Here is a 15408-nt window from a genome sequence, read left to right as displayed (position 1 = left end):
CCATAGAATAATGCATTCTTGAGTAGTTAACTCCTGAAAAGTGTTTCACTTTACCATCTGTATAGTTGTATTTTACTTGTACGTGTTTGCTCTTCTGAGAATGTTTTCCCTTCTGGATGATGTTTATCAGTGAAAATTTCTCTAACCATAGAATAATGCATTCTTGAGTAGTTAGCTCCTGAAAAGTGTGCCACTTTACCATCTGTATAGTTGTATTTTACTTGTGCGTGTTTGCTCTTCTGAGAATGTTTTCCCTTCTACTAGTTAAAGTTTCTCTGGATGGTCAAAGAAAAACGTGTAGCCGAATAAATTATTGTGCTTTTTTTCTCTCGTATTTTGGGTCTTTAGAAATGATAGTTCTGGTCCATTTGTCAAGTTCCATTGATTTGTCTTTCTAAAATTTTTCTACGTGATTGGAACTTCATATGTTTATGTCATCAAATATATGTAATATAATGGGAGTTTCAATCTCTGCATTTCCTTTTATACATGATCTTCTTAATCAATACTAATCATAGAAACTCAAGAGTGTTAGTGTTTGACCCTTTATAACTTAAAATGTTCATTTTATGTTTTCTATGGGAATTTCAGAAGAGGTGAAAAATTTTACATATTTTTTGTATTCTCATCGTAAGCGATATCTATGCTGTTTCTTTTTCTAGATAGCCGAAGAATTATATTAATACAGAGAGAAGAATTAATTACAAGTAGTCAGATAACCAGGAGCCCTTACAAAAACGAAACAGAAAAGAAAAAAACATAGAAACAACACCTTAAAACTCTACCTAAACCAGAAAACCTCTCTTTAGACCTTTTCCATCATAATTAGCTGACCACTTCAAATTAGCTAGCTCTAGCTGACCTTTATTCACCTTACTATTGCAGCCATTCAAATGAACAGTGCCCTGCTGGATCAGACAACCAGAGTCTCATATGATCACCATTTTTTGAGCTTCAATATACTTTTCATTTATCTCTACTACCTGGGAAATAGGTGTAGGCAAAATTCCATCTCTAGAATGAACAATATCCTTTCTTACACAAATAGTTTAATATTCTATGTCTCTAAATGGTTTAATTCAATTACAAAAAAATGGTTGGACATAATATCTTATTTTTATGGAAGATTTTATGTCTGCTTTTTTAATAATTGAATTAAATCATTTAGAGACATAGAAAATTAGTGTTAGAAATCATCAGTTGTGCAAATCTTGGGAGTTATAGTGATTACGGCATAAATAAGTCTGTGTGAAAATAAGAGAACTTTTTTTTTTCCTTTTACAACCCAACCCACTAACTTTGACTTGACAAAGAAAAAACTCCCTAATTTTTCTTATGTTACAACTCAACTACCTAACTTTGACTCAACACAAAAACAGGAATATTCAACTATTTAGTTAACCCAGAGTTATATCTAATTAATATTCCTATTATATGTCTTCCTAATAAATTGAGAATTTTTTTTTTTTTTTTTTAAGTATTATCGACATATTGTATAATATGTTGGTTTAGAAGCCTGATGGTAAAGGTAAGGCATCTGCTGTGATCCTTTTGGAACATATTTATTTTATTTGGATTTAAAATACAAATTAGAGTAAAAATATTTTGATAAAATTATGCATTGAAGTTCAATCGTTCAATTGAGTTCTAATTGTGTGAATTCATCTCTAAACTATTAAGAGGTGGGGGGGGGGGGGGGGGAATTAATTGAGGGAATGATCTCAAGAGACATTAAGAGAATTTTAAGAGGTACAATCCAACACCTCTAATTCACTGAATTGGTTTAAAATTAAAAATCAGTTACTAAGAGCTAATTATGTGCAGGACCAAGTGCGTGCACCGTAATCTATAATTAATATTGAGAGTACTACTCAAATCCTTTATACCATACAAAATCCTAAGTGCCTTGTTTGATTGGGATTTGGGATTGGGTCCACATCCTAGGCCTCTATCATGCAGCACCTCAGCTAACAAGCGCATTCTCCCAGAGCAACTACCTGATGGCACTGGGAATTGAACTCGTGATGCTCTAATATCACTTGTATGAGTTGTATTGATAGTAAGAGTGCCATTGTGCCATTCAAATCCTTTTTATTTGTCCACAACCTTAAAATGCATTAAGGTCGTGACTTGCTCGCCACCCTGAGAATCCACAATGAAAGTGCATTGTTGCATTAATTACAAAAAATGAAGTGGATGACAAACAACCCCCGATCTAACTTCTCCATTTCAACCCAAAACCCGTTCTATCAAACATCCCCAAAGAAGTCCAATTTCATCCTCATAAGTTTTCACAAAATCTTTTCTTTCTTTTTTTTTTTCCTTTTTTTTTTCTAAGGCATATTCTTATTCAAATGCTTACATCATTGTCAACAACCTACTTTGTTACCAACAACATCTGGGAGCTGCCAAACTACCTACAATCATCCTCATAAGTTTTCACAAAATCTTTTTTTTTTTTTTCTTTCTTTCTTCTTTTTTTTTTTCTCTTGAGGCATATTCTTATTCAAATACTTACATCATTGTCAACAACCTACTTTGTTACCAACAACATCTGGGAGCTGCCTTGAAACTGAAGTATCCTAAACCTCATTTCAACTTTAGCAAGAATCTTAGCAATAATCTTATCAATGCTACTTGTCTAGCTAATAGGTCTAAAGTTTTTATGCTCTTACAAACTAGTCTCTTATATGCATTAAGATACAACTGGAACAACAACAAACCATGCCTTAAGTCCCCCTAGTTGGGCTTGGCTACATGAATCCTTTTTTTGCCAATTTACATGATCATGTTCAATTTCCTCCAACAAATTTAGGGCTATTAAATCCTACTCGCTATCTCATTTCGAGTTATTTTAGGTATACCCCTACCCCTTCTACTACCCCTCAGAGTAATTAGTTGACTCCTCATTGTCGCACTCGCACTATTTGGCCTACGTTATAGATGCCCAAACTATTTGTGTTGTCCCTCCCGTATCTTTTATAGGAGTTGCACTTAACTTACCGTAAATATGTTCATTCCCTAGTTTATCTTTTGATGTATACCACTCATCCACCTTAGCATTCTCACCTCGACAACTTTTATTTTTTGGATATGTTGTTTCTTAGTCACCCAACATTATGAACCATATAGCATAGTTGGTCTTACAAATGTCCTATAGAATTTTCTTTTTAATTTTAAGGGTATTCTAGGATCACACAACACGCTCGAGGCATTTCTCCATTTATCCGACTTGCTTAAACTATATGCATTCAATTTATCCTTTAGCTTGCATAATAGATCCAAGGCATCGAAATCTACTATTATTATTGATTTCTTGACCATCATGTTTAACTTTTTCTCCAATATTCCTCCTGCTATGTCTAAAATTACATTTCATATATTCTACCTTATTTCTATATATACTAAAACCTTTAAATTTTTTAAGCTTCTCTCCATAATTCTAACGTAGATTCTAACCCACCCCTAGTTTCATCGATCAAAACAATATCATCTACAAACAACATACACCATAGAACCTTATTTTGGATACTACTAATAAGTTCATCCATCACTAGAGCAAAAAGATACTGACTTAAAGCAGATATCTGATGTACATCTATTGTAATTGGAAATTCCCTAGCCTTTCCACCTGCAATCATAATGCTAGTCATTACTCCATCGTTCTTATTCTCAATGACATCAGTATACCTAGTACATAAGTTTTTTTTTTTTTTCCCTCTAAAATCTACCATAGAACTTCCCTAGGTACCTATCATACGCTTTCTTTAAGTCAATAAAAATCATATGCAAGTTCCTCTTCTTTTTCTTAAACTTTTCCATTAATCTTCTTAAAAGGTATATAGCTTTTGTAGTAGATCGTCTAGGCATAAAACCAAATTGATTTTCTGAGACCCTCGTTTATAACCTTAATATTTGTTCAATTACCTTTTTCCACAACTTCATTGTATGAATCATAAGTTTAATTACACAATAGTTATTACAAATTTAAATACCTCCTTTATCTTTGTGTGTAGGTATTGAAGTACTTTTCCTCCATTCGTTTGACATTTTCTTAGCTTTTATAATTGTGCTAAATAAATTAGTTAACCATTTAATTTCCATGATCAAACTCCACCCGTGATGCCCTTAATGTACTAATCTTTTCACACACAATCGATCCTAAGCCTAGGTAAAGGAGGAAGGTTGCGTTAGGTAGATGACAGCTAGCATAAAACTTATCAAATCATTATGATATGAATCATTAATGACTATTTGCTAGGGCATCCCCTACGAGTGATGTGTTGCACTTCTACCACTCAGGCATAGTGAAAAGTGGCTAGGGTGGGCTAGGTCGTCACCCGGGTACGGTGCCAATACACGAGGGTTCCCGCATCATTTTGGATGTGAGTAGGTAAAGAAGTTAGTTTAGGATACTAGGATTAGATTAACAACTTGGAATATAGGGACACTTATGGGTAAAAGAATGGAAATTGTGGACACAACAATTAGAAAAAAAATTAATCTAATCTCCCTTCAAGAAACTAAGTGGTGGGGGAGAAAGCTATAGAATGGGTTAGGAATTAATGTAGAGAAAAATTTAGAGATAGCAATGTATATGTCAAAAGAGTAGGGGGATAGAATTATAAAAATCAAGATGCTCTTAAGCCAAGAGGTAATAAATGTCATCAGTACTTATGCTCCTCAAGTAGGCTTAACAGAATACCTTAAGAGACAATTTTGGGAAGATGTGGATAGTCTCATACAAGGTATATTAGGGAGTTAGGGACTGAGAAAATATACATAGGAGCATATCTGAATGGACATGTTGTAAGGCATGATAAAGGTTATGAGAGGGTACGTGGAGGATATGGACATTATGACAAAAATGAGCTTGGGGAGATGATCTTAGAATTCGTCATGTCTTATGATTTTATTACAATGAATACTTACTTTAAGAAGAGAGAAGAACACTAAATAACTTTTAAAAGTGGACAAAATAAAAGTCAAATAGATTTTTTTCTTAACTAAGAGGGGAGATTGTTTATTACGTAAGGATTGTAAAGCTATCCTAGGTGAAAGTTTAACCACACAACATAGAGTTTGTGTTAGATATATGTATTAAAATGTGGAAGAAAAAGAATAAAATAAACTAGTGTAAGAGAACTAGGTGGTGGAAACTAAAGGGAGAAAATATAACAAAATTTAAAGATAAAATGATCAAAGATGGCGATTGGACTATAGAGGATGGTGTAGACACAAAACACTCCTTAGAGTAGGATAGCTAGCTCTATTAGAAAAATACCAAAAGAGATTTTCAGTGAATCAAGAGGAAGATTCTCGAATAGTAAAGAAAGTTGGTGGTGGGATCAAGATGTCCAAAAAGCTGTAAAGACAAAAAAGAATAAGGTATAAAGCATGGCAAAAATCTAGAAGCATGGAAAAATTTAAAAAGTATAATGGGGCGAGAAAAGATGCAAAAAAGGCCGTTAGTGAAGCTATACATAAAAAATTTAATAATTTGTATGCTAAATTAGATACAAAAGAAGGGGAAAGAGAGATATTTAAACTTGCTAGAGTTTAAGAAAGAAAGAGTAGGGACTTAGGTAATATAAAATGTATAAAAAGTGAGGATGATATTGTCTTGGTTAAGGAAGAAGACATAAAAGAAAGATAGCAAAGTTACTTAAACTTATAAATGACAAATGATGAAAAGACTAAAAATATGAGACTTATTCGCAAGATTAGAGTTAACAAAGTTAAGCTTACAATAAAAAAGATGAAAAATGAAAAAACTATAGGATCGGATAACATCCCAATTGAAGTTTGGAAATGCTTAGGTGATTACAAAATTATATGGTTAACTAATTTATTTAACACAATTATAAAAACTAAGAAAATGCAAGATGAATGGAGGAAAAACACTTTAATACCTATATACAAAAATATAGGAGATTTTCAAAATTGTACTAACTATCGTGGACTTAAACTTATGAGTCATACAATGAAACTGTGAGAAAGGTAGTTGAACAACAATTAAGGCTAGAAACGAAGGTCTTAGAAAATCAATTTGGTTTTATGCTTGGGAGATCTATTAAAGAAGCTATATATCTTTTAAGAAAATTAATGGAAAAGTTTGGTGAAAAGAAGAGGGATTTGCATATGGTATTTATTGACTTAGAGAAAGCGTATGATAAGGTACTTAGGGAAGTTCTATTGTGAGTTTTAGAAAAAAAAAAAAAAAAAAAGGGTGTATGTAGTAGGTATACTGATGTCATTAAGGATATGTATGATGGAGTTATGACTAGTGTTACAACTATAGATGGAGAAACTAAAGAATTTCCAATTACAATAGGTGTGCATCAAGGACGAATTGAGTAGGAGTATTCAAAATGAGGTTCCATGGTGTATGTTGTTTGTAGATGATATTGTCTTGATTGATGAAATTAGGGGTGAAGTAGAATCTAAGTTAGAATTATGTGGAGAAGTTTTAGAATCTAGATGTTTTAGGATAAGTAAAAATAAGACAAAATATATGAAACACAATTTCAGTAATAGTCGCATGAATATTGAAGACAGAGTTAAACTTGATTATGAAGAAATCAATAGCACTAGTACATTTCGATACCTTGAATCTACTATGTAAGATGAAGGAGAAATTGAAGAAGATGTAATATATAAACTTAAAGTAGTAGGTTGGGTAAAATGGAGAAGTGCTTCGAGCATCCTTTATGATCGTAGAATACCCTTAAAATTAAAAGGGAAGTTTTATAGGACAAATGTAGGACTAGCTATGCTACATAGATTAGAATGTTGGGTTACTAAGTAACAACATATCTAAAAAGTAAAAGTTGCCAAGACGAGAATACTTAGATGGATGAGTGCTATAATGTTAAAAGATTAATTAAGAAATGAATATATTTGTGGCAAGTTAGGCGTAGCTCTTGTAGAAGATAAGATAAGGGAGGGACAGCTCAGATTGTTTGGACATTTGTAACGTAGCCCACATAGTGCGCCAGTGAGGAAGAGTGAATTAGTTATACTGTAAAGGGCACTAGAAGGGGTAGAGGTAGACTTAAAATTACTTGGAATGTGATAGTAAGTAAAGATTTAATAGCCTTGAATTTGTCGAAGGGAATTGTTCATGATTCATAAATTGGCAAAAAAGGATTCATGTGTCTGACCCCACTTAGTGGGACTTAAGGCTTGGTTTTGTTGTTGTTATTGTATATAATTTCGTTATCACCTAAGCATTTTCAAAATTTAATTGGGATGTTATCCGGTTCTATAATTTTTCCATTTCTCATCTTTTTTAGCCCAAACTTTCTAATTTTGTGAATAAATCTCATATTTTTAGCTTTTTCATCTGGCATTTTCTTAGTTTTTACAATTATGCTAAATAAATTATTTAATCATATTATTATGTTATCACTTAGGCATTTCCAAACTTCGATTGGGATGTCCGGTCCTATAGCTTTTGCCATTTTTCATTTTTCTAATGCAAACTTAACTTCATTAACTCTAATTTTTCAAATAAATCTCATATTTTTGGCATTTTCCGCACTTGTCAATTCTAAATTTAAGCCTTATACTTGGTTTTCATTATATAGCTTGCTAAGGTAACTTCGACACCTTTCTTTTATGTCTTCTTACTTAACCAAGACAATGTCCTACTTTTAAAAAATTTTACATTTCCTAAGCCCTTGCTCTTTCTTTCTCTAACTCTAGCAAGTTTAACAAAATGTCTATTTTCCCTTCTTTTGTATCTAATCTAGTGTGTTAAATTATTAAATGATCCATGTTTAGTTTCACTAACAGTCTTTTTTGCATCATTTCTTGCCTTTTTATACTTTCAAAGTATTCCATGTCTCGACATTTTTGATATGTTTTATACCAAATTCCTTTTGTATTTACAACTTTCTAGACATCTTGATCCCACCACCAACTTTCTTTGTTATCTGAGAATCTTCTTCTTGATTCACTTAAAATATCTTTTGCTATCTTTTTAATAGAGCAAGGTATCCTACTCCAAAGAATGTTTGTGTCTACACCATCATCTATTGCCCAACCACCATCTTTGATCATTTTATCTTTAAATTTTATTTTATTTTCTCCTGTTAAGGTTTGATATACATTGTTGGCCCACCTTAAGCTTTTAGGTAAAGTGGTAATCTGTCATGGTATTAGAGTTGGTTACCAAGTAGTCTTGGTTTCTAATCTTGTTGCTTTCATTTGTTATGTGGTGTTTATAAAATTATTATACTCTTCTTATGGGTGTTATCTATCGTTTGTATATCTCTCTTTGTGCTGTCGGTTTACGCGTGCGGGGGAGTGTTAAAGCTTGATATACATTGTTGGCCCACAACCTATCAACTTAAGCTTTTAGGTAAAGTGGTAATCTAACATCTCCCTTTAGGTTCCACCACCTAGTTCTCCTGCATTGATTTATATTATCATTTCTACATATATTTAACACTAAAACTCTATGTTGTGTAGTTAAGCTTTCACCTGGGATAACTTGACAATCCTTGCATGATAAACGGTCTACCCTCTTAGTTAAGAAAAAAAATATTTCTTTTATTTTTTCCCCTCTTGAAGGTTATTAAGTGTTCTTCTCTCTTCTTAAAGCAAGTATTCATTGTAATAAAATCATATGGCTTGGAGACGTCTAAGTTCATATCCCTAGACTCATCTCCATATCCATGTCTTCCATGTATCCTCTCATAACCTTTATTATCATTTCCAATGTGTCATTCAAATCAGCTCCTATAAATATTTTCTCAGTCCCTGATATCCCTTATATGTAATCCATATCTTCCCAAAATTTTCTCTAAAGGTTTTCTACTAAGCCTATTTGAGGAGCATAAGCACTAATGACATTTATTATTTCTTGGTCCAAGACCATCTTGATTTTTATGATTTTATCTCCTACTCTTTTGACATCTACAAAACTATCTTTTAAGTCCTTGTCTACAATGATTCCTACCTCATTCTTATGTTTTTCATTTCCAATGTACCAAAGTTTGAATCTTGATATTTCAATTTCTCTAGTTTTATTCCCTGTCCACTTAGTTTCTTGAAGGAAAATTACATTAATGTTTTCTTCCAATCATTGTGTCCACTATCTCCATGTTTTACCCATAAGTGTCCCCTTATTCCAAGTTGCACATCTAATCCTAGTCTCCTTTAACTCACCCACATCCAAAATGATGCGGGAATCCTTGCATATTTGATACCATGCCGAGCGCTAACATGGTGGATCGCTTCGAGGCAACTACCTAGTCCACCATCGCCCACTGTTTGCTACACCAGGGTGGTATAAGTGCAATTTGTCACTTGTAGGGGACACTCCAGAGTATAATTGGTAAGGATTCATATCATGATCCTATTAGCATAAAATTTCTAGAAGGCCTTCAATTCATAGCAATCTTGAAAGAATGTCAAGCTGAACGATCAGGCCATGGATTCTTGCTCCCTCCCCACGCTCAATATGACATTCCTAATCTTCTCCTCAAAAGGCCTCGCTAAACACATTGTCTTGTGACCCAAGATTGGACTGCGTCCTGTGACCCAAGATAGGACACCGGTCCAACCCTTCTTATCATGAGCCTAAAGAAAACTTCATTCCAAGTCAAGATTCTTAATAAATCTGGTTCTCTCCTAAGTGATCAAAGTAAGATCCCTAACAAACTAAGCCAGAACTAGTTTCCAATTCTTGAATGACATCCATCCTCTTCCTATCAATAGTCACCCTATGAAAAGACCGAGTTACTGCCCCCTTAACCCATTTAAATCTAACCATTTTCCTTTTACACATATCCTCCTCCAAAAGAAAATTGTTGAACCGAAGAAGTCTTCTCAAGGCTGTATCCACATAAACATCAACCAAATCCTTCGTCTTGTCAATCTCATGCAGGATACTATTGCCATGAAAAAGAAACAAATGCATGAGCTTTAAACAAATAGTTTCCACTTTCTAGAATGCACTAGTGTTGATTATAATGCATTTCATGTTACCATAAACTATATCCAAACAAGAAAAAGACAGTTGTAAATTAATTCAAAATACGTGTTTGAAATGTTAAATTAAATAAGCATGCCAAGAAAAAAGTATTGAAACTCTAAAAATGATTATCTGAATAGCGATAAAATTGACTTAGTGATGAAATCAGCTAACTCGATAACTTTTGATAGTGGACTAGTCTAAACTTAGGGAGTAATGTAGTAAAATGAGAAGAATTAATGGGTTCTTAGATTTTAAGCCAATAATTTGTTGATGTAGGGTGTTGTGTGTGTGTGTGTGTGTGTGTGAGAGAGAGAGAGAGAGAGAGAGATGACCACATAGGAACCTCCCTTGGTAGACCATGCTGAGGTTTTATACCAAGGTTTATACCATAGCCATCACATATTTTGGACACTCACAATTTTATGACTCTAGGTAATAGGTTATTGTGTCTTATGTATGACTGACTTTGAGCCTGCGAACTTCTTTACACCATGGTTTATAGCGTAGCTATCACATATTGTGCACACACACAAATTTATAAGACCCTAGGTAATTAGGTTATCATGTATGAGTGAGTTTGAGCCTGCAAACTTCTGTAAAAACGTATATATGTGGACATGTATCAATTTGACTTGTATTTAAATGACAGTTTTTAGTGTCTCGCTGTAATCTTGTTATGCTTAATGCATTATTTTTTAGTTGTTAAAGGGTGCACATGTCTTTATTTTGTGGGTATTCAACAGATGAAGATGGCTCAGATGCAACAATCTTCCTCTCAGCAACAGGACCAGTTGCAGCAGCAGCAACTGCAACAGGTTGTGCTTCCCTATGTCATTGCAATTGCTGGAGTTCCTTTTATGGGTTGAGCTTGAGCTTTTCATGGACATGTTTATTAACAACTATGATGCAATTCTAGCCACAACGAATGCTTTTGCTATCAGACTGTTCATATGATTTTTTTTTTTTCCACATCATATTTATATTGAGCTAATCAATATCTGCTGGCTGTTTACAATGCCATAGAACAACAGAAAAAGGAAACAGCATTCTTCCTCTGGAGCTGCTAATAGTACTGGTACAGGAAATACTGTGGGCCCTTCCCCTAACTCTCCACCATCAACTCATACACCCGGTGATGGAATAACTGCAACTAGTATGAAGCATGTCAGCAGTGTGTCAAAAGGTTTGATGATTTATGGTCCAGATGGGACAGCAGGTCTTGCATCATCTTCGAATCTGCTGGTATGTGTCCATTTAAGTTAGGATCTGTACATGTTTAGAAATTATGTAATATGTGCTGCATCTTTTAACTAATTTCTAAAACCTGCATTATGTTTTTTCCGGTCTCTTTTTTGTACTTACAAATTCACAAATCTCTTATTTTACACGGTGCTGTGATCCCTTGATTTAACAGTTCAATCAATGAGTGCAACTGATGGCCTCATTTGCTGCAAAAAATTACTCATTCAAGTAGTTAATTGTATTTTCTCATTATTGAATTAGCCAGGACACACGTCTTTAAGTGCAGAAATTTACAAGTTACACAAACCGAAGTGTGCTTTTTTAGGTAATAATTTCTTAATGCAGGATGACATGGAACATTTTGGTGATGTTGGTTCCTTAGATGATAATGTGGAATCATTTCTGTCCCATGATGGAGGAGATGGTAGGGATCTATATGGTGCAATAAAACAAAGTCCTACTGAACACAAAAAAGAGTCCTCTAAAAGTAAGCTATAATCATATTTTGTGTGTGCAAAATTGGAGTCAATGTTCACTTGTGTAGCCATTGCTGAAATTTTCTATGTCAGGTTTTTCCTTTGCTGAAGTCAGTTGTATACGGACAAAAAATAGCAAAGTCACGTGCTGCCATTTTTCTTCAGATGGGAAGTTGCTTGCTAGTGCAGGACATGACAAGAAGGTATGGTGCGTGGTCAAGGGATTGAATGCCACATCTGATAAATTATATTTATCAGCTTGAAGATATGACATCTCATTGTTCCGCATTAAAAGAGAACTGTGCTTTATCTATGCAAACATCCTAATCTACTGTGTTCTGATTTTTATGTTGGTTTCAATCTAGGCTCATTACTCTCCAAGAAACTTTGAAATGCATGTTTAGGAACTAATAAGCATTGATCTAAAAATGGCTCGGTTACTTACCTTTGTGTTGTGCGTATTAGGCTGTTCTTTGGAACATGGATACCCTGCAAACAGAGAGCACCCCAGAAGAACACAAGTTGGTTATTGCGGATATCCGTTTTAGGCCAAATTCATCTCAGCTGATTACAGCTTCATATGATTCATCTGTGCGATTATGGGATGCAGCCAATGTAATTATACCTATCTCTTCCTATATATAATGTGTGCTCATGCCTAACTGTTCAAACATTAGAAACTGACGTGTAAAATTGTTTATGATTCTGGTGTCTAGGGTCTTCATTTTCTGCACTGCATTGTCAATTTGGCAACTCAAAACATGCATTTTTATTATAATGCTATGGTTACTTATTTAGGTTACTATTGCAGCCAAGCTATTCTTTGCATGCATATACTGGTCATCATTCAAAAATTATGTCCGTTGATTTCCACCCTAAGAAGACCGATCTTTTCTGTTTCTGTGATGCCAAAAATGAAATTCGCTATTGGAATATCTCTCCATTCTCTTGCACCCGTGTTTCCAAGGTTGGTTGTTTACTATTTTATTTCTCTAATTTATTTTCTCGTCCTTTTTCTTGGTGTGAAGTTTCTTACCAATTTGTGTTGATTTAATTTTCTTTTTATTCCAATTGTTCCATTGCGGGGTGGTGAATAGGGAGGCACTGCGCAGGTGAGATTTCAACCAAGAACAGGACATTTACTGGCAGCAGCATCAGGTGAAGTGGTGTCTATATTTGATGTAGAAACTGACAGACAGACACACTCATTTCCGGTATTCTGCTTGTGCGAATTGTTTCTTGATTATTTCAGAATATGCACATGAAGCCTTTAGAATGGAAATGTGGTTTATTTTAAGCTAGCTTTGTTGTTATCTCATTCTCAGGGACACTCTGAAGCAGTAAACTACATTTGTTGGGATGAGAATGGAGATTATTTGGCATCTGTCAGTCAGGACTCCGTAAAGGTTTGGTCATTATCCTCGGGGGACTGCATTCATGAGCTTCCTTCCGATGGAGACGAGTTCCATTCCTGTGTTTTTCATCCAAGCTATCCATTTCTCTTAGTCATTGGTGGAGTTCAGGTAATTTTCCTTATTCCTGTTTGTAATTAGTTATTGGACATTTAACAATCTTGCACATTGGCTTGTGTGATTGCTGACTTTGTCTCCCAAGTTGCAATGCTTCCTGGGCCTTTGTAGCCATTTGAACATGCATTGGCATATGATCATCATTGGATTCTGTCTGCAACACTGGTAGTCCAAGTTGAAATATTTTGTTGTTGTAACCGTACTTGCAGTCTTTGGAGCTGTGGAACATGGCCGAGAACAAGAGCATGACAGTTGCAGCTCATGAGAACATAATAGTAGCTTTGGCACAGTCGCCGGTCACTGGGATGGTTGCTTCTGCAAGTCATGACAGCTCCGTTAAATTATGGAAATAAATGTAGACATTTGGTGGTATTCCATTTCCTTGGACTTTGATCGGTGTTGCTTCAAGTGGACAGAATATGGGGAATATTGCTTGAAAGCTAGTTGTTGCGAGTTTGGATGCAACTTTTTCATGCATTATTTGTAACAAATGTGTTTAGAACTGTGTTGCGGGGATGCAATTCATCTGGAATTTCAATTGGTTGAAGATGATGAAGTCTGAAAATCATGTAGAGCAGAAGTTTTGGTGGGATGTGAGAAATAATCCTCAAATGTGTTAATTTTTTCTGTCAGTTTTGAACCTACATCCTTTCCTCCTGAATTTTTAGGGTTTGATGTACCCAGGTTTGCCTTGGCAAACTGAAAAGAACTTCTCAGGATACTAGAATTTCTCCGGTTTTCAAATGTGCAATTTCCCAACGGCTAAATTTGAATTTCTCCTCAAAAGTTCTGTCTTCCTGCACAACAAAATTGGAGAATTCAGTAAAGTTGTGTGGGAGCTCTAAATTTGAATTTATATAATTTTTAAAAAAAAAAATGTGCAGAACTTTTTTTGGAAAAAAAAAATATACATTTAAATGTGAGGTCTAAATTCAAGCTTACAGATGGCTAAGTCATGCTTTTGAGGAGCATGGTGAATTGTTAATGGGGGCAAATTTGTGGCTATGATTGGCAATTCGATTCACATGAGACCAGTGTTCTGATGGGTTTTACAGGAATCCTGTTATAAAAATTAAACACAATGTGACATCATTCTAATCATTGTTGACCAGAGCCTGTTCATGAGGAGCCTGTAACCTAGCGTATGGCACATGACTCGTCCAATGAGCTGTTGTTCCATACCAACCCCATGAGAATAACTTCGCCTTAATCTTTGTTACCTGCCCTGGATTTTTGGTGGCCATTCACAATATAATGAAATGATAATTATTTTTAGGGAGACTTGTTTATAGCATGTCATTGTCTATATAGAATTTCTCGTTAACTTTTCAAATAATTTCACTTATAAGTGATTTTATGTAAATACTAATGTCCCTTTTCAGAATATTATATTGGCACTCTAAAGGTACCAATTATCATTTCATCACCTTTTCTCTATACAATAAAATGCCAAATTTGTTTATTTCTTCTTATAATGTGTTCTTTATTGAAATTAGAGAAGTACCTATTCAGTTTCTTATAATAATATATATTTTATGTCAAAAACAAGGACCACTTTAAAATAACAACCATGTGCAAAGATAACAAGTTCGCATCACAAGAATAATTTCTACAAGATAAACTGTATGTATATTTGATGTTAAAAACAAGGAACTATATCAATGCCACATGCCTCTGAGATGGCCAAAATATTTTTGAAGGTAATTACTCGGATTCGGGAACTAAAAATTTTCCATGCCTTCAAGGTAGCCAAAGCAACTTGAAAATGAGACTATTCGGATTTGGGACTCTAAATGCCACATGTATCTAAGATGGTCAAAATAACTTGAAAGTGAACTATTTGGATTTGAGAACTCCTAATGTCACATGTCTCCAAAATAGTCAAGATAACTTGGATGGGGATCACTCAAATTTGGGAACTATAAATGTCACATGCCTCTGAAATGGTCAAAACAACTTGAAGATGACTACTTAGATTTGAGAACTCTATTTGCTGTAAACCTCCGTGATAGCTAGAGCATTTTGAAAGGGACCATTCATACTTTGGTAATCGTCGCAAACATCTGAAATTATCAAAACAACTTGAAGATGACTACTCACTCTTGGGAACTCTATTAGCTGCAAACCTCCAAGATAGCTAGAGAATTTTAAATGGGACCATTCAGGCTTTGGGAAC

At 34.4% G+C, this 15408-nt stretch overlaps 1 protein-coding gene across 2 annotated transcripts in view; it reads left to right on the top strand.

Annotated features, from left to right (window-relative positions):
• LOC131155304 (transcriptional corepressor LEUNIG_HOMOLOG) overlaps positions 1-13976 on the top strand; it is a 30829-nt gene extending 16853 nt beyond the window's left edge. For both annotated transcript variants that reach the window (XM_058108340.1, XM_058108341.1), the window contains exons 11-19: positions 10729-10800; positions 11009-11227; positions 11573-11714; positions 11797-11906; positions 12169-12318; positions 12515-12670; positions 12801-12917; positions 13029-13226; positions 13442-13976. In XM_058108340.1, coding sequence (XP_057964323.1) covers positions 10729-10800; positions 11009-11227; positions 11573-11714; positions 11797-11906; positions 12169-12318; positions 12515-12670; positions 12801-12917; positions 13029-13226; positions 13442-13585 — 1308 coding nt within the window. In that variant the 3' untranslated portion in view covers positions 13586-13976. The remainder of the gene's footprint in view (positions 1-10728; positions 10801-11008; positions 11228-11572; positions 11715-11796; positions 11907-12168; positions 12319-12514; positions 12671-12800; positions 12918-13028; positions 13227-13441) is intronic.
• Positions 13977-15408: the final 1432 nt, after the last annotated feature.

Source organism: Malania oleifera, chromosome 5, assembly GCF_029873635.1.
Source record: "Malania oleifera isolate guangnan ecotype guangnan chromosome 5, ASM2987363v1, whole genome shotgun sequence".
NCBI lineage: Eukaryota > Viridiplantae > Streptophyta > Magnoliopsida > Santalales > Ximeniaceae > Malania > Malania oleifera.
The sequence above is the reverse complement of the archived record's forward strand: the minus strand, read 5'-3'. Positions and strand labels throughout refer to the sequence as shown.